A 23,250-nucleotide genomic window follows, 5' to 3' on the forward strand; every position below is an offset into this window, starting at 1 on the left:
CATCTTGCTGTACTACGTGGCTGTGTGATAGACGTCCGTCCAGCCAATGTACGCAATCGACAGCGACTGCGAAAACAATGACTTACGGAGGACGCGGATATCTATGCATCTTGGAAACGAGCTGGCCTTCCCCCGCATTTTCAACGGAACGCGGCAGCAAACACGGAGCAGAACAGGGGAGGTGTGCGTGGTCTAGGCGGCGTCACGCAGCATCTTGCCAACTGCGAGCATTGTGAGTGCCGTGGACACATGAGACAACTTTTCTTTTTGGGCCCGATGTGTGAGTTGACGAGGTGCCGAATAGGCACAATAGGTAGCAATAGAGGCAGAACCTCGCGGGCTTTATCGCGGGCTTATCGACGACGTGTTAGGTCCTTGAACAGGGGGGGGTGGGGAGGGGGAATAAGGCAGTGTCTGCCATGTTTTAGCGCCGAGTTTAGCGTCTTCAACCCCATACCCCACACTAGAAGGACTGGAGAAGAGGGGCCAAGAACACCTGTCTGCAGCTTCTTCCCTGCACGGAAGCATGCACTAGGCCACTTCCACCAACACCTCATACCACATCCGACCATCCCAAGCTAGCTAGCGTACACTCACACACGGGCGCACCACCATCAAACATCTGTGACGCACTATTTCCATGTCCGCTTCTCTTTCACAATCCCTCTCTCCGTCTCTCCGCAGTCGTTCGTCAAGGCTGCTTCAGCGGAAGTACCGCACCGTGCTCTTCTCTGGTCAGCCATCCAACATGAGGGGAAGCCAGGCAGAGAGGGAGCTTCGGGTGGCGTGAAGTGACTTGGCGGCTACTCCAAACACACCCAAGTCGGGTAATGATTGGAGGAGCTTGGAGCTCATGTTGCGACATCTGCGACACGCTTGAGCCGATTCTGCACTTCCCGTCCGGGGATGCAATGAACCTGGGGTGAGAGAAAACAAGGATACGGGTACGCGAGCGAGTGGTCAATGAAGGATGGGAGCGTTAGAGAGGGGAAGGGCTAAAAGTAGTAATGAGCGAGGACAAGGACGAGGAGAGATCGAGACGCGGCCAAAGAACGTGACACCGACCGGACAAGGTCATCTATGTCTTGCTCTCGTTCTAGGCGCAAAGTCAATCCCAACTCTCTTTCTTCCTCTCCCCTTCTTTGTATTCTTCCCTTCCCCCCTCATCGCAAACTGTTCTTTTCTCTTGCCACGATCGACAGACATTCAATACCCGAGGTCCCTCGAATACCAAAGATACGAGTACTAGTCGTTCATCACCCGGCAGTGGCTGCTGCGAGCAGATGAGATACCGCTGCCCTTCCGCCTCGTCGCCCTTGCTTCGTTAGCTTGGGTATGCTCGATCCCAAAGCCCCGCCGCTCTGATGAATCCCTCTATCCTGCGGCCAGCTCTGGCCTACAACCTGTGTTCCTCACATGCATCCGCCCGGCTCTTTCCTCGCGCGTGGTCTGCCAGCCTAAGTGAGTGAATTTCCCGGTAATGAGCAACGGACGAGCTCGATTACCTACCTACTCGGACCCTCCTCCCCCGCGAAGATGCTGATCACCTAGCATCAGATGTTGCGCCGGCTGCGTCCACCGTCGACGCCCAGCGCAAGTGGCAGTCCAGCCATGCGCGAGGCCGCGAGGTGAAAGATCTCGTCCCGGCCGCCTCCCGCCCTCTACAGATCGTCCGGCACACCTCGGCCGCGTCCGTCCCAAGCCGCGTGGCCACGGCGACGTACTCCACCACCGCAGAGCCATCTTCCGTGCCGTACGCTCAGCTCACCGTTGGCGTGCCCAAGGAGGTCTTCTTGAACGAGCGACGCGTCGCATTGACCCCGCAGAACGTAGCCCTCCTCCTCAAGAAGGGCTTCTCCAGCGTCCTTGTCGAGCGAGGCGCCGGCGCCGAGGCTGACTTCCCCGACGAGGCCTACGACCGCGCTGGCGCGACGCTCGTCGACGCTGCCGACCAGGTCTGGTCCGGCTCCGACGTGGTGCTCAAGGTCCGCAGCCCGATACCCTCTGAGATCGACCTCATGAAGAAGAACCAGACCGTCATATCCTTCCTGCAGCCCGCGCAGAACAAGCCGCTGGTCGAGAAGCTCGCGGCGCAGAAAGCAACCTCCTTCGCCATGGACCTCATCCCGCGGATTTCTCGTGCCCAGGTCTTCGACGCCCTCAGCTCCATGGCCAACATTGCCGGCTACAAGGCGGTCCTGGAGGCGTCCAACAACTTTGGCCGCTTCTTGACCGGGCAGGTGACCGCCGCCGGCAAGATCCCGCCCTGCAAGGTGCTCGTCATTGGTGCCGGTGTTGCCGGGCTCAGCGCCATCGCCACTGCGAGGAGACTCGGCGCCATCGTGCGAGGCTTCGACACGCGTCCGGCAGCCCGAGAGCAGGTGCAGTCTCTCGGCGCCGAGTTCATCGAGGTCGACATCAAGGAAGACGGCTCCGGCGCTGGAGGATATGCTAAGGAAATGAGCAAGGAGTTTATTGAGGCCGAGATGAAACTCTTCTACGAACAGGCGTGCGAGGTCGACATCATCATCACCACTGCCTTGATCCCGGGAAAACCCGCCCCGAAGCTCATCACGAAGTCCATGCTGGAAGTTATGAAGCCCGGCTCTGTGGTGGTTGACCTGGCGGCAGAAGCCGGCGGTAACTGCGAAAAGACCAAGCCCGGCGAGCTGTATACGTACAAGGGCGTCAAGATCATTGGTAAGTCGTGCATGGCACTCATTTGAAAGAAGAAGAAGAAGAAAGAAAGAAGAAGGCCTCGGCTCACGGTATCAGGCTATACCGATCTCCCCTCCAGACTCCCGACGCAGTCATCGACCCTGTACTCCAACAACGTCACCAAGTTCCTCCTCTCCATGGCACCCAAGGAGAAGGAATTCGGCATCGATCTCACCGACGAGGTTGTGCGCGGTTCCATCGTCACTCTGAAGGGCGACGTTCTCCCCCCGCCTCCTCGGAAAGCCCCACCGCCCGCGCCCGTCCAAGCACCGCCCGTCACGAAAGAAGCCGAGGTCGTCGCCCTGACCCCTTTCCAGAAGACCTCTCGCGAAGTCGCCACCGTGACGGCCGGTATGGGAGCCGCCCTGGCCCTGGGCAAAATGACTGGTCCCCTTTTCATGGGCAACGCCTTCACCTTCGCTCTGGCCTCTCTCATCGGCTACAGGGTCGTGTGGGGGGTGACGCCAGCCCTTCACTCGCCCCTGATGAGTGTCACCAACGCCATCTCAGGTAAATCTCGCGGGCGGCAAGTTCAAGACAAGACTAACACGGTCCAGGCATGGTCGGAATCGGCGGCCTCTTCATCCTGGGCGGCGGCTATGTCCCGCAAACCTTCCCCCAGGTCCTCGGCGCAGCCTCCGTTCTGCTCGCCTTCGTGAACGTTTCCGGCGGCTTCGTCCTCACAAAGCGCATGCTGGACATGTTCAAGCGGCCGACTGACCCCCCCGAATACCCGTGGCTCTACGCCATCCCGGCAGCCCTCTTCGGCGGAGGCTACATTGCCGCAGCAGCTACCGGAACAGCGGGTCTCGTCCAAGCCGGCTACGCCGTCAGCTCCGTGCTGTGCATCAGCTCCCTCTCCAGCTTGGCGTCGCAAGCGACTGCTCGCATGGGCAACATGCTTGGCATGCTCGGAGTCGGCTCCGGCGTGTTGGCATCGTTGCTGGCCGTCGGCTTCTCCCCAGAGGTTCTCACGCAGTTCGGCGGTCTCGCGGCTCTGGGTAGCATCGCCGGCATCCTCATCGGGAAGCGCATTACGCCAACCGACCTTCCCCAGACAGTTGCCGCACTCCACTCTGTCGTTGGCCTGGCGGCCGTCTTGACCTCCATCGGAAGCGTCATGGCGCACATCGATGACATCGGGACGCTTCACCTGGTCACGGGCTACCTGGGCGTCCTCATCGGTGGCATCACCTTCACGGGCTCTATCGTCGCATTCCTCAAGCTCGCGGGGAAGATGTCGTCCCGCCCGATCGTCCTCCCGGGCAAGCACTTGATCAACTCGGGCATGCTGACGGCCAACATCGCCACGATGGGCGCCTTCGTGACCATGGCGCCCGGCTCGCCCATGATCGCCGCGGCGGCGCTCACGGCCAACACCATCCTCTCCTTCGCCAAGGGGTACACCACGACAGCGGCCATCGGCGGCGCCGACATGCCGGTCGTCATCACCGTCCTCAACGCCTACTCAGGCTTCGCGCTCGTGGCGGAGGGTTTCATGCTGGACAACCCGCTCCTCACGACGGTTGGCGCGCTCATTGGCGTATCGGGCTCCATTCTATCGTACATCATGTGCGTGGCGATGAACCGCTCGCTCACCAACGTCCTGTTCGGCGGCATATCGGCGCCGGCGCAGACGGACTACAAGATGGAGGGCGCAGTGACGCAGACCAACGTCGAGGACACGGCTGAGGCGCTCGTCAACGCCGAGAACGTCATAATCGTCGTCGGGTACGGCATGGCGGTCGCCAAGGCGCAGTACGCCATCAGCGAGATCACAGGCATGCTTCGCGCCAAAGGCATCAACGTTCGTTTCGCCATCCACCCCGTGGCCGGCCGCATGCCCGGGCAGTGCAACGTGCTGCTGGCGGAGGCGAGCGTGCCGTACGATATCGTGCTCGAGATGGACGAGATCAACGACGACTTTGGGGAGACGGACGTCACGCTGGTCATTGGCGCCAACGACACCGTCAACCCCATCGCGCTGGAGCCCGGCAGCCCGATAGCCGGTATGCCCGTGCTTCAGGCTTGGAAGAGCAAGCAGGTCATTGTGATGAAGAGAGGCATGGCCAGCGGCTATGGTGAGTAGCTGTTTTTCGGTCTAGTAAAGGAGTGGTGAGCGGAACGGAATGCTGACCCGAGGCAGCCGATGTACCGAACCCCATGTTCTACATGCCCGGAACACGCATGCTCTTCGGAGATGCCAAAGTGAGCACCGAAGGTGAGAGAATCGTTGGATATCTTCTGCCGGAACCATCTGTTGACTCCCTCCCTCCCCACCGCAGCAATCAAGGCCGCCGTCGAGGCCCGAACAGTATAGATTCTACAGAGAATGAGAGAGACCGACAGAGAGAGAAGAGAGATATCCTTTGCGCAACGTCGTAAAGCGCAACCTCGGTGGCATACGTATCTTGACTCGGGAAGCATCTTTTAGAGGCGCTGCATCTACAGGGAGCTCTCTAGCGTGGGCGATCTTCTTATTCTTCTTATTCTTCTTCTTCTTCTTGACTCTCATGATGATGCTCATTCTTTGGTGGTTTGGGTGCTGTACATACCGATGAGTGATCTAGCTGATGCGTCGAAGTTGATTTTTCTTTTCTTATTGCTTCTGCAAAAGTAGCCAACAATCACTTGATCTCGTGCTTAGCATTGATCGTTAGGCATTGGACGCAGACGTAGGCCGACGAACTCGTTCAGACCGGATAGGCAGTGACAACAGACGGCAAAATGAAAGAATGTTGGTATCTGAACCTAGAGAGTGTGGTTTGCCCCGGGGGCAGCGTATCCGCCTAAGACATCCCCGTCCCTTCGTATGCTCGCTCACCCATCAACCCAAACCGTAAGGAGTGTGGGAGCCAGACCCTTCATGGGGTGCCGACTGAAGATATGCGACCCTTGGCTCAATCCTTATTGACCCGCAACAAGTACCAACAAGCAGCAACAAGAAGGATTTGAAGATAACACCCAGTCTCGACGATGAAAAGATCAACAAGACGTGACCCCCCATTACGATCGTCTGCGGACAGGGGAGGCCGGGGCCGGGACGGGCTCGTTCGGGATGGGAGCAGGCTCAACCGGCACAGGCACAGGCAGTGGGACCGGGATCGACGACGAGCCCGGGGCCGCGGGAGCGCACCCAAGATTGCATGGCGTCTCGCAGCGGCCGATGAAGTCCGGCTCGTCGTTCTTGCAGCGGCCTTGACATGTGCAGAGGAGCTCGATGATGGAGCCCTCTTTCTGGTCCGGTGGACAGATGCAGACAAAGAGGTTGTTCTCGAGGAACTCAGGTGCCGGAGCAGCGGCGGCGCAGTTCGTGCCGGGGGTGGAGCAGTAGACCTGGCCGATCTGTTCGGTGGTATAGTCTAGCTTGGTGTGTTAGAGACGGGGTTTCCCCCTCTCCTCTTTCTTCGTGAGGGTATGCTTAGTGGTATCAGGTCACAGAGGAGTCACACACCTTGAAAGCCAACGAGGACCTTGCCGCAGTAGGTCGCGCCGCAGACGCAGTGGGGGCCGCCGGAAGGCGGGGCGGGCTGGGACGGGCCGGAGGGGACCGGCGCCGGGACGGGATTCGGGTTGTTCGGGATTGGCTCGGTAGGAGCGGGGATCGGTTGGCCAGTCACGGTGAGGGTCGTGATGGAGGTTGAGATGGGCACCTGGGGGTCTTGGGGCGCAGCAGAGGCCCATGCCAGGAGGACGGGCAGAACGAGGAAGGTGTACTTCATAGTTGCGAGAGGGCCGATGGTCGTGAGATTTGAGATGTGATGGATTGTTGATGGTCTGGAAGTTAAGATGAGGGACAAGGATGGCGTGAGCGGTTCATTGGCACAGCGAGTTGACCATGTTTTATACATCGCGACGGCAAATCAGAGGTGATCGCTGGCAAGACCCTTCCGCTGACCTGGATGACAGAGCATCGAACGACGGCGTCCTTGAGGACTCTGCGTGAGGGTGCGCAAGTGTTGTCCGTTCCACCCGCGGGGAGAGTCGTACTGAGCGGGATGAAGACAACGCGTGGAGATGGGACGTGGTCGATGTGCTCTCGACCTAAACAGTGATGTGTTCTCGATTTACTCCGGCTGTTGGTGTTCCAGTCTCCTGAACGATTCAAGCCTTTGGGGCCCAGGCAAATTGACCGACCATGATGGGGTTCGCTAGGCGTAACCAGGAACCGTGCTTCAAACAGTTCCGCTAACATTCCATGGCCGGCACACCGCGCACCATGACAGCTGTGCGCTGCCGCGTCATCAGGCCTCGACGCTTGCCGGAACCCGATCTCGACAATCACAAAGTAACCCGTCCACGATGCGGGTGCAACAGGACTCGGTGAGGGAGAGAGCTGGCCGACCACGTCAGGACCCAGAGCAACGGATTGTGGCCGTGCAAGGACACGGCGAATAGTGCTGTATGTGCTTGCCAAACCGCTCTAGAGTGCCTTCGCAACAGGGCCATCGGTGAGACCATCGCCCTCGTGCCGCTGTTGATGTTTCAAGGGCATTAGGAGAATAGGAGGATTTCACGGCCATCCTAGCTGCTTCGTGGCGAGTTTTGTGCTTCAACACGTCAGACGTTGTTTGCTCTCTACAGCGTGTGTCGGATGCTCCGATACACATCCTGGAACCTATTTCGATGCAAGTGAGAGAGAGGCTCGGCGAGATAGGTTGTTGGAAGACGCTTGGATCGAGATCTAAGGCCGAAGCCGAGTTTGCATGCGCATCTGAATGCGTGCTCGCCCCGAGTCCCCTGTGGATACAAACGATCGTGACAGCGGCTACATGGGTCAAGGGACGACCGCGAATTGTGTCACCGCTAACTTCGGCTTGACGTCGTGAGATGTTAGTCGGTAGCTCGGAGATGCGGCGTGGAGTGGAACCCCCGAGACCCTGCATGCACAGTGTTTAAGACAGTTAATTGACAGTACGGACTCACCACAACCTGTGCTACCCCTCCATCCCTCCCCGCCATCGCTTTGCTCTACCAAGCTGTCCTCCAAGAGCGACAAAACCCGGCCCAAAACCAGTACCATCTTTCGACACACCACACGACAGACTGCAGTCCGTTTGTGCAATTGACCTTGGACGACTCGAAAACCCCTTCCGTCGAAACCGCTGAGCCGACAACACAACATCCATCGGTCCACCACCACCAAAGAAAAAGGAGGGGAAAAAAAGAAGATGGCCGCCGTTACGTCCACCGCCGAAAGCGGCGCCATCCATGTCGGCACGCGCAAGTCGGCGCTGGCGATGAAGCAGACCGAGATCGTCGTCGAGGGCCTCTCCAAGGCGCGACCGGACGTTTCGTTCGAGGTCCACAGCATGCAAACCCTGGGCGACAAGGACCAGATCACGGCGCTATACAACTTTGGCGGCAAGGGCCTGTGGACGTCGGAGCTCGAGGCCAAGCTCGTGGCCAAGGAGCTCGACATCATCGTCCACTCGCTCAAGGACATGCCGACGACGCTCCCGGACGGCTGCACCCTCGGCTGCGTCACCAAACGCGAGGACCCGCGCGACGTTGTCGTCTTCAAGGCCGGCCTCGCCGAGGAGCACGGCTGGAAGGGCCTCGCCGACCTGCCCGACGGCAGCGTCATCGGCACCAGCAGCGTGCGCCGTATCGCCCAGCTGAAGCGCCGCTACCCGGGGCTGAAGTTCGCCGATGTGCGCGGCAACATCGAGACGCGGCTCCGCAAGTGCGACGACCCGGAGGGCCCCTTCTCCGCCATCATCCTCGCCGCCGCCGGCCTGTTGCGCATGAACTACGGCGCCCGCATCTCGCAATTCCTCGACTCGGAGAACGGCGGTACCCTGCACGCCGTCGGGCAGGGCGCCCTGGGCATCGAGGCGCGGTCGGGCGATGAGCGTGTGCTGAGTGTGCTCAAGGAGCTCGAGGACAAGCCGACGATGCTGGCCTGTGTCGCGGAGCGGAGCGTTATGCGAACGCTCGAGGGAGGATGCAGCGTGCCGATCGGCGTCGAGACGACCTGGGTCGAGGACGGCAAGAAGCTGCGGTTCAAGGCGACGGTGGTGCACGTCGACGGCACGCACGGAGTGGACGCGGAGAGGACCGAGGTGGTCAAGACCGCAGAGGAGGCAGACGTTTTTGGTAAACTGGTGGCACAGGACCTAGTGGATGGAGGAGCACAACGGATCCTCGACGACGTCAACCAAGTGCGGCCGGGCAACCAAACGGCGACAGAAGCGACCATCCCGTCTTCATCCTAACGACGCTGGCTGGCATGATGTGAAACCGGAAATAGACTGTCTCCCGCGATCATTGCACACACTAGACACTGGAACTCTTGATGACCATCATCACATTGCTCTATGTGGGTTTGAACCGCAAACCTTAATAAAAGTGCACACCCGCTTGGTGTGAGATTCCCTGCGCCGCCGCCGACGCCGCCGCCGTGTGCAGAATCCATGTGTCCAGGCTCCCAGAATTTTCCGCACCGCTCCCTTGCGAGTATCTACCCCCATCTAGTGGTCCTCGGAGGCGGTGAAAGCCTTGTACTCTTCCTCGCTCATGAGGGCCTCGAGCTGCTGGACGCCGGCCTCGTCGACCTCGACCTTTGCAATCCAGCCGCCGCCGTGAGAGTCGTCCTCGGGGACCTTGTTGATGGTGCCGGGCTTCTCCTCGAGGCCGAGGTTGACCTGGGTGACCTTGCAGCTGATGGGAGCGTTGATGTCGGCGGCGCTCTTGACGGACTCGACGGCGCCAATGGCGTCACCCTGGGCGACCTGGGCGCCCTCCTCGGGCAACTCGACGTAGACGACGTCGCCCAGCTGCTCAGCGGCATACTCCGAAATGCCGACGACGCCCGTCTTCTTGTCGGCGTTGAGGTCAACCCACTCGTGGTCCTTTGTGTACTTGCGTATTAAGCCTGCAAAGGGTGGTTCGGAAGAGATCCGAGGGTCAGTCTTGGTGGTTCGGGATGGTAGCCGAGGGAGACACGGGGATAGAGCTCACTGATGGGGGTCGTTGAGAAGGCGCGCTGCGCGGGACGGGGGAAAGTTGCGCGGGGGGCGGCCTTCGTGATCTGAGAGAGGGCGGAGGGCCGGACTGCCCTCATGCTGCGAGCAATTGAAGCCATTGTGTTGCGTTCGTGAGGACGTTGAGAAATGCGGTTTGGTTGGAGGTGGTGGGATGGGTGATAATGAGGTCAGACTTTAGAGAGCTCTGGGGAATTTAGGCCTTGGGGGGGGGGACCGATAGGTTATCGGTTCGGACCCACCTGCCGAAGCCGGTCACTTTGAATTCAAAGAGCTGTTGAGCCAACCGTTAGTCATGCGCTGGCTGTAACGGGTTACCATCGGGCCGGGCTTGATAGCGATAAGGGACCGCACGTGAGATATGAGATAGGAGAAGAAGCCGAGGACCGCCAAAGATGCCGGAATGAGGGAGCCCCGCGGTCAGGACTCAAGACTCTGCGTCCCGGGCATGATGAGCCCAATGGCTGGGACGGAGTGGCCAGGAACAGGTCGTGAGGCCATCCGGGAATGGCCCGTCGGGGTGGCCATTGCCGCTTAAACGCATGAACAGCCCATTTCGTGCGAACGAAATTGCATGAGGATTTCTCTCTTTTTTTTCTTTTTTTCTTCTTTTTTTTTGTCTTTTTTTGTTTGTCTAGAAGTTCCTCTCTTGTCGTGGCGTCACCCACTTCATTTTGAACGTTTTGCCCAGTGCTACATTTGTCAATTGTTCCAAGCTTCGTTGTCGAAAATGCGGTTTGACGCCTGCTTGCTGGGTCCCGTGCGTGCATCGTCTCATGCCGCGTGCTGAGGTCTTTCTCTGGCTGGGCGCATTGGTTGTGTTGTTGACATTGGAGGGTTTCCCCCCTTCTCTTTTCTTGTTGACATTGGGTGCTGCGACAACGAGCTGCAGCTGCAAGAGCAAAAGCGATAGCCAATGTCATCCATCGGACGCAACAACAAAAATAACAATATCAACATCAAATGGCCAACATCGGCTAGGCTGCTTGATTGTTTCTGTCTACACCCGCCGGATGTGTCGCCTTTTTGCATGACGAAACGAGCCTCACCGCCCTCAAGAGTTAGTTGCGGCCTGTTTGGTCAGCAAAGAAGGTCTCGGCTGGTCCGCTTGAACGTCTTGTCTCAGTGGCCGCACACCCGTCGCGGCGCTCACCGTCGATTGTGCTTTACCCTCGCACCGTTGGTTGTGCTTTGTCGAGTCCCACTGACGGGTGGGCTCTTTGGGCTTCTTCCAGCTTCGCCTGAAGGCAAAAAGGTAGAGCAACCAGGGCATGCCGGTGGATCGCCGAGTCGCGATGACCAAGAAATGGCGAAGATGGAGAATGGGAAAAGAAACGAGGAAGAAAACAAAACAAAAGAATAATACACCAGCACGCAGCACAAGTGCAGGCTGTCAGGCCATCCATCCATAAAATACCGCCTGGCCCATCCCCTAGCATCCATAATCCTCGAAGGTCATAGTACCAATGCCAATAATTACTCAAGCCCATTTTAGTGCAATCGCCAATGAGTTGAGCGAGCTGCGTGGGGCTCCTGAATGAAGGCAAGGAGGGTATGGTATCTGTATGCCTCTGGCCCTCCGCTGCATCAGTGAGAACAAACATTAAAACTACACAATAGCTACAAAACGCGAGACGGACGCGTTTTCCCCACACTAACGGTGGCCGAGTTATGAATTTTTGGCGTCATCGTCAATCATCAGTCCCCTCCCAGCGTCCCAAGGCCCATCCACGACCTCTCACTGGCCACTGTTTCTCTCCCCCCTGTCGCACCTCCCTCGATCTGTCATAAGCGCTATGGCTAGAGAGGCCCTGACTTGCCGTTTCCCTGCCTTTCCTGCGTTTCCTGCGTTGGCGTCCCTTACTAAAATTCCGCCGGGCACTAACCACGCTGCACTTGTGTTGCACAGATGCTGCTGCGCTGAGGGAAGGGCGGGCCCATCCCCTCCGTCCCCTCTCTTCCCGCGTCCAGCATCAAAACACACATACACAGCGAGCTGCACAAACACAACATAACACAACATAACGCAACACAACACAACACAACACAGGCACATGTCGTCGCACAAGCACAGGCACTACACTCACCACAATACCTCTCCTGGACCCCGTCTTATCCAATCCCCCTGGCACATTCACAACTCTCGACCGCCCTGTCGCTTGACATTGACATGCACGCTGCTTGGCTGCATCTCCGCTAATCCATCCCCATCCCCGTCCCCCCATTCTGCCCTGGCCCGTTTCGGTACATTCCATGACCGTGACCTCGTTCTGCCATTGCGCACCGCACCGCCGCATCTCGTCGACATCCCGACTCGTCGATACCTGACCGTCCGCTCGCCTTGTCTTGCCTTACGGTCCACGGAAGACCACTTACCTGGCTTTTCATTCCCCTCCTCATCCTCTCTGATCAGTTCTCAAACGACAAGACAGACGAGGCCCTCGTCTTCGTCGTTGTCTAGACCCGCCTCGACAACCGGTCACTCTTAGTCCCAGCCAAACCACTGCAACTCTCCGTTGATCAACTACTGGTACGTTCGTTTCGTCCAATACAACGCCTTTCTTGCCATTGCCAGGTTCGACTCCAGCTCGAGGCGGGCAACCCCCTGCTTCAGCCCGTCGTCCAATCCCGTCTCTTTTTCCGCACTGCGCTGTGGTGTGGATGGAGTACTGGTCCTTGTACCGCGCCACACACTCGTCTCTGTCCCTCACTTTCTCCCTCCTCCTCTAGCCCCCGTGTGTGGAGAGAGATGCTAGGCGAGACATCTTTGACACTTATTCTCTCCGCCCTGCCTCACGCTTCACCTCCTGCGAGCTGTGTCTACGTCGCCAATCCTAACTAATGACAGACTCACCTGCCTGAACACCTGAACTTCGACACAGGCCTCCGTTCCCGATCGAATACCACGCCGTCCGTGGCAGTGCCCATGAAGCTATCGTCGGGCCTCAACTGAAACCTGCCGCTTACTCCCCCCCGGCCCTCTCTGTCCGTCCTCCCACTCGGCGTCGACTGCCATTTGTCCTCGTCATTTCCGAGGCGGCTGCGTTCAGCATCGTCGTCTTTTCGTCCCCTCGCTCGAGACCGACTCTGTCGTCCCGCGCCTGCGAAACTCCACGCTGGATTCCTCCACACTATCCGCGGGGTCACCGGCCCAGTTCCACGACGCAGTCGACACCATGGAGCAAGACCAACTTGCCGCCCCGCCTCACCCAGACGACACCCTCGGCGGTTTTGATGTCTCTCCGCAGGTTGCTCAGAACAACGGTTATGACTACTCGGAGAAGCAGCGCTCCCAACCCAGCCAGTCCCTCGACCAGGGCCTCCCACAATCCCCGCGGTCCGAAGACCAACAAGCCGATCGCTATAACACACCGCCTCTGCCTATGAACGCCCCTCCCATCTCGAGGCCTGCCTCTGGTCTGTCCGGCGCCGGCGCGCAACAAAGCTACGCCGACCATGCTTCGCGCAGCAGTGCCGGCGCAGAGGCTGCCGCCAGTAACGGTCGCAACCACGTCGTAATCAAGGTCGGCATGGTGGGGGATGCGCAAATCGGCAAGACGAGTTTGATGGTCAAGTACGTCGAGGGCAGTTGGGACGAAGACTATATCCAGACACTGGGCGTCAACTTTATGGAGAAGACCATTTCGATCCGGAATACCGAGATTACCTTTTCCATCTGGGACTTGGGTGGCCAGCGCGAATTTGTCAACATGCTGCCCCTAGTCTGTAACGACGCTGTCGCCATCCTCTTCATGTTCGATCTGACGCGGAAGAGCACGCTCAACAGCATCAAGGAGTGGTATCGGCAGGGCAGGGGCTTCAACAAGACGGCCATTCCTATCCTCGTGGGCACCAAGTACGACCATTTCGTCAACTTCCCAAGGGAGGACCAAGAGGAAATCTCAAACCAGGTTGGTCGAATGAAAGCCTGCCTCGTCCCCTTCGGATAACTGACTCTACTAGGCCCGCCGGTTCGCAAAGGCAATGCGCGCTGCGTTGATCTTCTCCAGCACGAGCCATAGTATCAACGTGCAAAAGGTGAGTCTACCGAGTACCTGTAGTTGCGGCTCGACCACGGGCTGACCCGTTATAGATCTTCAAGATTGTGCTGTCCAAAGCTTTCGACCTGAAGTGCACGATTCCCGAAATCGAAAACGTGGGAGAGCCGCTATTGCTGTACCAGTCCTGCTGAGTACCACTCGTCGATCTCGTACAAGTCACACCGTCTTGGCTCTTAAAGCGATGCTTTCGCGTCAACCAAATCCAACTCGGCTGTCGCCCACGCTCAATGGATCATGACCCATTACGTACTTACGACCTTCGATATCCAGCTGATCTTATCGGCCGAGCTACTGAAGTCCCCTCGTCTCGGCATCGGTCGGCAATAGCCACTGCGCAAGCCTCGAGTGTGAGACCATCAGATTGCACAGAGCACCACATCTGCTCTACTTCCCGGGCTCAGTTCAAGCCTTCAAAACAATTCGACTCGTTTCCTTTTCATTTGTCACCAACATGGCCTTGCGGGCTCCATCGTAGCGCTTTCATGTCACCAGTCTGGTCATCGCGCACCGACCAAACCATACACACAAACACACACACACACTACTCTCCCACTCTCTGATTGCAAACGGCGTTGCACACCTCTTCAAATTTTTTTTCTCAAGATTGGTAGGGAACCGGCGGTTTGGTTGGAGGTGGGACAAGATGCATTTTAGGGCCATGGGTCTGACGGGGCCTCCTTGACTTCCTCAATCTCTCGATTCCTTCTCGCAGTGGGGAAAGAGTAACGAGTGGAGGCTACCGTCTTGTTTCTAGGCGTAACGGCCGCTTCCAAACTGTTTCAGAGAGAGATTTTGGGCAGCAAAACTTGCTTTTTCCAACCTCATTTTCCTTTTTTTCTGCTTGTTTTGTTTTTCTTGACACCACTAAATCAACTAACCGCCACCCAGTTGTTGTTCATTCGTGGGTCTCTGTGAGAGAAGGAGAGGCACCTGATACAAGAAAGCAGGAGACAAGAACTATGTAACAAGTAATCCACCCATGCGCGTCTTTTATTTTTGAGCCTTTCTATTTTCTCTCTGCATTTTATTTCTCATGCATTACCATTTCCCTCAGCAAGGGAATAGAGACGGTGGCCTGCTGAAGGCACGAAACGATGGAGACGGAGTATGTAATGAACACTGTGGGAGCCTTCATAACCAAGGCGGGCCATGGAACGAATTCCAGATGCCGGTTGAGAGAAACATTCCTTTAGCCTCTTACGTGCTCTTGCAACAACGTTTGACTGACCCCAGCCACGAGGTAATTCGTGACGGGCACTCTAGCAAACATCCCATGACGAAGTTGCTCATTTGCTTCTCTACGTTTTCACTTCAGGGCATGGTAGACAGAGCATGGCGGGAAACAGACCCGATGCTTCGGTGAGTTCGCAGATATTTCACATTACGAAAGGATCCGAAGAGCCAACTGTTGATACGATGATTAACTCTCACTTTGTGAGGCCGTCCGCAGGAATGCAACCCGGCATGAACGGACTTTGACAACCGCCAACGTGTCCACATTTGGAAGACAATGACGATTCAAGTCAAGCGCTGACTGACGACCCCCAGAGCAATCAACCGATCACGGACGCCAGTTGCCATTGAAGCTGAGCTCGACGGCGTACTTGTTCCACAGCTCCAGGCCCTCCTCGCGCCAAGTGTCCGCCTCGACGCGCGTGTAGATTGTGTTGTCGGCGAAGGTGGCGTTGAACGCCATGTTCGCCGGCTCCGAGACGGAGTATTGCGGCCACTCGGGCACTTCGGGGACTGTTCGGTCGAGGAGGAGGGGGTTAGCGGGCATCCGTCAGGACAGCCGGGAAAGGGACAATCGCTCCGCGTGGCGGCGCATGACACGGGGACAAAGACATACCTTTGAACGAGTTCGGGTCGCCCGTGGCGATGTACGCGATGAACTTGTCCACGATGTTTCTCGAGAGCGTCAGGTGCGACGACACGTTGCGCACGGGCGGGTTCAGCCCGTGCATGTAGTAGTCGGGCGGGAAGTTGAAGAAGTACGAGTACTCAGACGAGTGCGTCGAGAACCCGGGCGCGAGGGCGTTCTTGACGATGGGTATGTCGGTCGGGTTCGTGTCGAAGCGGTAGCTGTAGGCGGGGATCCCGGCCCGGGCCCATTCGCGCGCCGTCAGCCGCCGGCCACTGACCTGCGCGTAGTCGCCGAAGATGGCGGCCACCCTGCGATACTGCGCGCCGCAGGTCATGTTGGCGTCGCGCAGGGCGGCGCAGAAGACGTCGTCGGCCGGATCGGGGCTGACGGGCAGCGAGTAGGGCGGGTTGGGGCCGTTGACGGGGTACGCGGCCAGGAGCTCCTGGATGGTCGAAGGCCTCGCGGCGGGGAAGCTGGCTTGGAGAACGAACGCGGCCTCGGCCTCGGTTTCTAGGCCGGGGGCAATCGAGTTGACCGACAGCAGGCCCTCGTCATTGTTGGCGCCGACGATGACGGACACGGGGGCGATGTCGCCCTCGAGCATTTGCCACGTGGGGGGCTTCTGGATGAAATCTCCGTCGATACTCGGCCACCAGGCGGGAACCGGGGCTGATCTGGCGGCGCCCAAAATTACTTCCGCGGGAGCCTCGCGGATGCAGTCCAAGGTGTGATCCGCATCGGCGCAGCCCGTCGCGTTCAGGACATCATTGTACGACTTCAGGATGTTGGGGTGCGTAGGGAACAGCATGTTCGTGATGAAGCCTGCGCTGCCGCTTACGAGGATGCCTCCTCTGAACAGCTCCTCGGCGCCCTTGCCGCCATATGCGAGGATCTGGTGGCCGATGGAAATGGCGCCGGCGGACTGGCCCCATAGTGTGACCTTGCTCGGGTCGCCGCCAAAAGCCGCGATGTTCTCTTTGATCCAGCGCAGGGCCTGCCGTTGGTCTTTGAGGCCGAGGTTCGTGACGCCCTCCGCGGCGGCTTGGTAACCACCCGGGAAGCCGAAGAAGCCGAGACGGTAGTTGATGGTGATGGCGATGATCGGGGTGCCGTTCTCGACCGAGTTTCGGATGACGTAGGATGTATTGGTGTTCCCGTCTACACCGGAGCCACCGGTGAAGCTGCCGCCGTGTATCCATACAACAACGGGGAGCTTCGAGGACGGGGTCGTTCCAGCAGGCCGGACAATGTTCAGGTTCAGGCAGTCCTCGCCGAGAGTGGCACCAACAGCTTCCAGAACACCTTTGTAGGAATCGGCATAGCAGGCAATGGTATAGCGAGTGGCATCGCGGACGCCGGTCCAGGACTCGGTCAGGGGTACGGGGTTACGGAGACGGGGGCTGAGGGCGTACGGGATGCCGAGAAATAGGTCTTGGCCAAACTCGGGAAGATGACGGCCTTCGTAGGTTCCGTTGAGCGTTCTGGCTGTTGGGGCTGTGGGAGAGCATGCCGCTCTCGCGAGCAGCGTGAACAGGAACAGGACGAGGCTGACAAGGAGCACCATTGTGTTCTTGGATTGGCGCTTCAGAAGAGGGTTGGAAAAAGGCTGTGTCTTCACTCAACGTGGACTTCGGATCATCTTTATAGAGATTGACCATGGCGGCCACACAGATGGACAGACATGCGAGGTAAAACATAGCTTTCAAACCATCGACCGGGTAAATCCTACAACAGACCTTGTCAGACTGTTCAATACTTCATGAAAACTTGGCATCACTGCGCGCCGTGGCGTCATGAAATGGCGCAGAGGATCATGGCGTTCGAGATGTTTGGGTTAGGGCGTGCCCGCAGACGCATTGGATGCCATACCGAAAGCGCGGGGTTGCATGCATATAGCTTGTTCTCTTGCATGTAGGAGTCTCGCGTGTGAATCCCACCAGTCCGGAAGCTGAATTCAACACCAAGGGTGCGAACCGGGTAAATTGCGCAAGCCTCCATTGGTTGGTGTTCATGCGGGAAGACGGCCCACGAAGTCGGTTTGGGAGCGATGTTGGAATGGTGGGTGCGTTGAAGTTGAACTTGGGGGCTGAGTATCTCCAGCCGAACGAACACGATGAGTTGCATGTAGATCCAAAGGAGATTCATTACGTCTCGAACGGATGATGACATGCATGCCCCTTCCAGCGATCTGGTCCTCGAGCCGGAAGACCTGCGTCTGAGGCTAGTCTCATTCTTCCATGTCCACAAAGCCGTCAAAATTCACATCGCGGCGTGCATAGACACTGGAGCGGTATGCTCAAAGTCATCGTATTCCCTCTACTTAATAACCTCCACGTCCGGTCGTCGAACGTCGAACTTCGCCAAGCTCGGCAAGCAACACCCTGAGGATAGTTAGCCACATATCGTCCCAATGATTTTCCTCTAAACATTTGGAATCGCCCATGAATCAGATGTGATCAAACGTGTTCTCAGCACCCGCACAAATTGTGCGTCTGAGTGAGCTGGGTATAACGCGAGTTACTCATCATTTGGGGGGGGGGGGGGGGGGGGTGGAACGGGAAAATGCAACGTACCATTGAGGACTGCCGTGTGGCCGGGGTTGACCACAGCCCTGCTCGAAGGGTAGCTGGATGGATGCCTGCGAGTCCGTCGACTTGTCACCGACCAAGAGCAGGTTGACTGCATCGCAGTAAAAAGTATTAGTATCAAGCGGCGGCGCCGGCCTCCAAGTCGAGGCGACAACCGCTCCATCTATAACACAAGAAACACAAGAGAAATTACAACTGTTCTAGGTGCGTTTCCTCCCGGGTGGAAGCGCGGCACTTGCTGACCACCCGGGGGTCGTTTCGTCCATTGCAAATGATACCCACCGACCGAAGCCAACCCCGAGTTCGCCAAAGGCACACAAACATACAAGCGTCGTCAGCCTCCCAAATCGTCATACACGTCCAACTACGAGCTTGCTGCTCACCACAGCAGACCTCCTTTTTGGTTTTCAAAGCGTTCCTCGCCAGCCGTGCGAGAACGATGCAGTAATACACAGTTGTGAAAAAAGAGCCGCGCGCGCCTCCAACGGTCGCCATCGGTGCGCGGCCGGGGCATGCCTTCAAGCCAAGAATAATTTTCTCTCCAGATCCAAACGTGTAAGCCGTCCAGATTTCCGGAACAGAAACCCCCAAATGCCTGTACGGTCATTCGCATATATACATTCCACACCGCGGATGGCATCCGATATGCCATAGTCTTACGCCTTGCGAGATCGGGGCGCAGAGCCGTTGGCCTTGACTCCGCTGGCCTTGGCGTTGCCGTTGGAGTGGGCAGCGACGGCCGAGGCAACGTTGTGGGGATCGGGAAGGGGAGCTTGGCTCATGCGGCGGAGAGACTTGCGGGTCTGCGACTTGCCGCCCTTCTTGTAGGTCGCAAGGTAGAAGGAGATGAAGAGGACAAGGTAGGAGCTGAGGATGCCGATACCAGCAAAAGCAGCAAACTCCTCACCGGCACACTTGCCGGCATTGGGCATCCAGGGGAAATAGGTCGAGGTGAAATAGGTGTAGGAGGCGAAGTAAACGAAGCCTTTAGCTGTCAGCATGCGTCCAGGGACTTTGGACTGTTGTTTGGGACCTACCGAGATCGATGATGAACTGGATGATCTGGAAACGAGTGACCCACTCCTTCCACCAGATGCGGACGCCGCGCGCGCTCTGGAAGTAGTACCAGTACATGACGACGTGGACGCCGAGGTTGAGGGTGATGGGAACCCACGAGACGGCAGTAGAGCCAATCAGCTGGGTGTAGCAGAGGAGAGCAGTCGCGCCGTGGTGGTAGCAGTGGAGAAACGCTGCGGGTTTGTTAGTGTCGAGTTTCACACCGCCAAGATGGTCTTTGGCATACTCAGGGGCTTCTTCTTGAGGAAGAGGAACACGGTGTCCAGCAACTCGAGGTATTTGGTCAAGTAGGTCATCTGGGGCGGTCGGTCAGTCAGTTGCGGAAAGCAGTGCGAATACTAGTGGGCTCACGTAATAGAGGACAACGAGGGGCTGGGTCCAACCGCCCTCGGCGTCACAGATGGCATGGAAGATGCCTCCGCGCACAACGGTCGGCAGGAGCTCCTCAATGTAGAGGGCGAGAAGACCGGCGCTGATGAGGGTGAGGAACAGGTTGTGGGCGAGGAAGAGACCCTTGAGCTTGTAGGGCTCACGGTTGCGCATCCACTCGCGACCGCCAAAGATGATGGTGTAGTAGATGATGACGAAGATGCCGGCCTGCTTGATCGTGGACATGGGCGTGACGCCAGGCACGAACCTGAACTCGCTCACCGGGTAGCCGACGATGGGGGTCCAGACCTTGTCGAGCAAAGGCCATAGGTGGATGCCAAAGGGACGGTCGAGGGTTGGCAGAGGCAATTGCTCGTAGAAGGAGGAGGGGGCTTGGGTCGCCATCTTGAGAGTAGTTCTCTTCGAGTTGGAGTGAACGAGGTTGAGGAGCTGGCGCGACGGTCTCCTTGCGAAGATTTCCGACAATAACTTTGGTTGTAACCGTGCGTCTCGATGCGAGTTGCCCTGGTGGACTCGACGCGGAAGATGCAGATCTTCTGATGGCAGATGGGGTAGGCGTTGAGCAATGCACGCGGCGCGGCGGCAGAGCGTCGATCGACACGACCCAAAAAGAGGCAGAGCCTAAGGAGTGACGAGAAGCAACGAGAAAAGAAAAAAGAGACAAGTTGCAGCAAACACTCGACACGCCGCGGGACACCCGGTGACAAGAGTCGGTCTGGAGAGTAAGAGGAAGGGAGGAGACGGAGGAGGAGGTGATCAGACAACAAGATACCGTCAAACGCCACGGCACACGAGTCGGTTTATGAGGAGGAGGAAGGAAGGACGGGAGGGCCGATGGTAGCAGCGATGCGAAAAGTTGTTGAACTGTCAAAAGGGGAAAATTCCTATCGAGAAGGTCCAGGTACCCTGTACTTGGTTGCGCCGCCATTTTCGCGGCCCTCATTTGATCGTGCAGCATGTGATTCGCTGTCAGGCCTTAGTGCGGCCAATCAGAAGCGGTGCCTGGGCCAATGCTCATTTGGGCACTTGGCCGCTGTTCAAGGTTCCAAGGCACAAATGGCACAGTGTGCTCTGCACGTGACCCTGTCTTTTCTATGTCATCGGCCGCCATGCCGCTGTAAAGAACCCGGGGAAGCCTTAGTACCTATGTATTTACAGGGAGTAGCGGCCTCCCAATCCAAGCTACCTAATTACCTACCAATTGGGGCTACGCTCATGTGTCTGGATAGAATCTCCGGCTGGGCGTTATGCTGTTGGCTGTATGCCTCAGTGCCTGCGGCCTGACATCTAATTAGAGAGAGGACAACACTGCCTCTGCGTGCTGCAAAATGACGCCGTTGAGTCTTTCTGGTCTTGCGCTGGACCGCTGGAGGAGCCTTGGACAAGGTCGAGTTGGCAGGTCGGGCCAACCCACTGCCAACCCGGCCTAGCCCCAAAACAACCGTCACGGCCGCAGGTACCCGGTACCTCAAGGTTCGTGATGCAGCTTGCAATCTCGGAAGTTTAGGCTACGTTGCCCAATTGCAAACACTGACAGCGGGCGACGAGAGTCAGTTCCCGCCGCCTCGATGTGAGAAGAGGGTCGGTTGAAAAATCGTGCCTCGGCCCCGGCCAATTGACCTGGAGACGAACCGAACAACTCCTCCCATGCAAAAGAGCGCAGGACGTTTTGGATGCCGTCACAATCTCCGGCATCTTGGTTCCGGCCCGGCCCCGTGTTTTCTTCTCCCCTCCCACCCCAATCAACTTTGCCCTTTGAGATGAAGGCCGAGCGACCTGTCAACCAGCTGCAGCATGTCATTTGATGTAAGGTACCATTCAATGGGTGCGGTGGTGGTGGTGGCAGGATGGGACGGAAGACCGGTGTAATTGAGTCTTGGATCGCCTCCCATCTCCGGTCCGCGGGGAGAGGTCGCAGCTGGGACATTCTTTATGTGCTTATCTATCCCCAATCCAAATGCACATCCGGCAAGCCCCACGGGGCATGTCCCGGTGAGCTGTCACGCAGAGCGAAGTGAAGAGACACCACACACCACACCTTTCAAGCTTGAAAAGTTCGTGGCTTGGGGAACCAGTCAGAGATGATAGGATGGGTATTACCACTTTCAGATTCGGGGGGAACCATTCAGTGTGGCCTGATGATGGGCTTGCGTGCGAAGCAACTGAGGCACTGTGCTTTCACACGCTGTCTCCCCGCCAATACTGTCTGAGTCAATCTCAATTCGTACGGCCTGGAGCTCAGCTCCCTCTCATCCTCCTTCCAACGCAACACCACTTCTAGTTGAGCTAAGGCTTAGTCATCCAATCAAAATCTAGCAGAATCCAATCCTTTTTCGTGCCTAACAACGCTCACCATCATCCGACTCAATCCCGAACGAAACGCCCATAGCTTCGCGCGCAAAAAAAATAAAAAAAACCCTCTCCCACGTCACACAGCCCACCCGCGAACAACCCAACGTCCGCATCGGTCCCTTTCTCCCCTTCGGCAGTCCCGCCTCTTGTAATCGAATCTCGCCAGTCTCCGAAAATGTCTGCCTCCATCCTCCGCGTTGCCGCTCGCGGCTCGACCACTCTCTTCCGTGCGAACCCCATCCGCCAGCCTCTCGTCGCCCGTTCCGGCATGCTCCTGCCCGCCATCGCGGGTGTCCCGGCCGCCAACACCTTCAGCACCAGCTCCCGCCTCCGCTCCGGCGACCACGCCGAGGAGACCTTTGAGGAGTTCAGCGCGAGGTGAGTTGTTGGAAAATTGCCCCAGATTCTCGGTTGAGTTCGGGGGTCGGAGGGGGGCGGTATCTTTGGGCAGACGACAGGGAAGATAGGGATGGCTGGAGAGAACCGAACCCGACAATCATGCCACCATCACCTTCCTTCCGCGCGACAAAGCCATTGAGACCCCTCGGCCCATTAATCCGATTGACAATTGGCATCGCTGATGTTTGGCAACAGATTCGAGAAGGAATTCGATGGCGTCCAGGACGTTTTCGAGCTTCAGGTACGCAGCGGGCCTCGGGATCTGAACCCAGTTCCGACAAAAGTGGTCTGATGGGAACGAGGCTGACTCCTTTTTTTCCCTCGCATAACAGCGCAACCTCAACAACGCCTTCGCCTACGACTTGGTTCCCTCCCCCTCCGTCGTCGCCGCCGCCCTCAAGGCCGCCCGTCGTGTCAACGACTTCGCTACCGCCGTCCGCATTTTCGAGGGTACGCCATCACCCCCACCCCCCGTTTGCATCCATGCATCGGTTTCGCAGGCCCGAGCAACCTGGCTTCATGCCGCGAAATGATGCAACCCAAAACGATGCACAATTGACTGCGATATGAACTAACAACTTCTCCCCCTTACAGGCGTTAAGGCCAAGGTCGAGAACAAGGGTCAGTACGAGCAGTACCTCGAGGAGCTCAAGTCCCTGAGGGAAGAGCTCGGCGTCCCTCTGAAGGAGGACATCTACCCCGAGGAGAAGAACTAAACGTTCTCGCGATCTATAACGACCGGGGAGATCCAAAGCAGGGCAGACCGTCTAACCGGATTCGAGTCCTTGGATACGACTGGGATGCGAGTCCCGGCC

At 57.7% G+C, this 23,250-nt stretch overlaps 8 protein-coding genes across 8 annotated transcripts; 4 read left to right on the top strand and 4 right to left on the bottom strand.

The window, feature by feature from the left end:
• Positions 1-1,364: 1,364 nt before the first annotated feature.
• CH63R_04110 (NAD(P) transhydrogenase beta subunit) lies at positions 1,365-5,038 on the top strand (the record flags this gene model as incomplete). Its single annotated transcript, XM_018299085.1, has 6 exons — positions 1,365-1,461; positions 1,558-2,700; positions 2,776-3,228; positions 3,276-4,799; positions 4,865-4,939; positions 5,004-5,038. The coding sequence occupies 6 exons, from the start codon at positions 1,365-1,367 to the stop codon at positions 5,036-5,038; spliced, it is 3,327 nt and encodes a 1,108-aa protein (XP_018160331.1).
• Positions 5,039-5,724: 686 nt separating this feature from the next.
• Positions 5,725-6,440, bottom strand: CH63R_04111 (uncharacterized protein; the record flags this gene model as incomplete). Its single annotated transcript, XM_018299086.1, has 2 exons — positions 5,725-6,080; positions 6,173-6,440. 2 exons carry the CDS (start codon positions 6,438-6,440, stop codon positions 5,725-5,727), a joined length of 624 nt encoding a protein of 207 aa, XP_018160332.1.
• A 1,449-nt stretch (positions 6,441-7,889) lies between these two features.
• On the top strand, positions 7,890-8,936 carry CH63R_04112 (Porphobilinogen deaminase; the record flags this gene model as incomplete). The annotated part of the gene is made up of 1 exon (XM_018299087.1): positions 7,890-8,936. The coding sequence occupies one exon, from the start codon at positions 7,890-7,892 to the stop codon at positions 8,934-8,936; it is 1,047 nt and encodes a 348-aa protein (XP_018160333.1).
• Positions 8,937-9,191: 255 nt separating this feature from the next.
• Positions 9,192-9,805, bottom strand: CH63R_04113 (Glycine cleavage system H protein; the record flags this gene model as incomplete). The annotated part of the gene is made up of 2 exons (XM_018299088.1): positions 9,192-9,595; positions 9,682-9,805. The coding sequence occupies 2 exons, from the start codon at positions 9,803-9,805 to the stop codon at positions 9,192-9,194; spliced, it is 528 nt and encodes a 175-aa protein (XP_018160334.1).
• A 3,075-nt stretch (positions 9,806-12,880) lies between these two features.
• Positions 12,881-13,896, top strand: CH63R_04114 (GTP-binding protein; the record flags this gene model as incomplete). The annotated part of the gene is made up of 3 exons (XM_018299089.1): positions 12,881-13,615; positions 13,668-13,742; positions 13,798-13,896. The coding sequence occupies 3 exons, from the start codon at positions 12,881-12,883 to the stop codon at positions 13,894-13,896; spliced, it is 909 nt and encodes a 302-aa protein (XP_018160335.1).
• Positions 13,897-15,326: 1,430 nt separating this feature from the next.
• CH63R_04115 (Carboxylic ester hydrolase) lies at positions 15,327-17,193 on the bottom strand (the record flags this gene model as incomplete). The annotated part of the gene is made up of 2 exons (XM_018299090.1): positions 15,327-15,511; positions 15,615-17,193. 2 exons carry the CDS (start codon positions 17,191-17,193, stop codon positions 15,327-15,329), a joined length of 1,764 nt encoding a protein of 587 aa, XP_018160336.1.
• Positions 17,194-18,873: 1,680 nt separating this feature from the next.
• On the bottom strand, positions 18,874-20,068 carry CH63R_04116 (Elongation of fatty acids protein; the record flags this gene model as incomplete). The annotated part of the gene is made up of 4 exons (XM_018299091.1): positions 18,874-19,202; positions 19,255-19,467; positions 19,521-19,590; positions 19,646-20,068. The coding sequence occupies 4 exons, from the start codon at positions 20,066-20,068 to the stop codon at positions 18,874-18,876; spliced, it is 1,035 nt and encodes a 344-aa protein (XP_018160337.1).
• Positions 20,069-22,211: 2,143 nt separating this feature from the next.
• CH63R_04117 (Cytochrome c oxidase subunit Va) lies at positions 22,212-23,151 on the top strand (the record flags this gene model as incomplete). The annotated part of the gene is made up of 4 exons (XM_018299092.1): positions 22,212-22,414; positions 22,631-22,676; positions 22,768-22,885; positions 23,030-23,151. 4 exons carry the CDS (start codon positions 22,212-22,214, stop codon positions 23,149-23,151), a joined length of 489 nt encoding a protein of 162 aa, XP_018160338.1.
• Positions 23,152-23,250: the final 99 nt, after the last annotated feature.

The sequence above is a fragment of the Colletotrichum higginsianum genome, chromosome 3 (assembly GCF_001672515.1).
Source record: "Colletotrichum higginsianum IMI 349063 chromosome 3, whole genome shotgun sequence".
NCBI lineage: Eukaryota > Fungi > Ascomycota > Sordariomycetes > Glomerellales > Glomerellaceae > Colletotrichum > Colletotrichum higginsianum.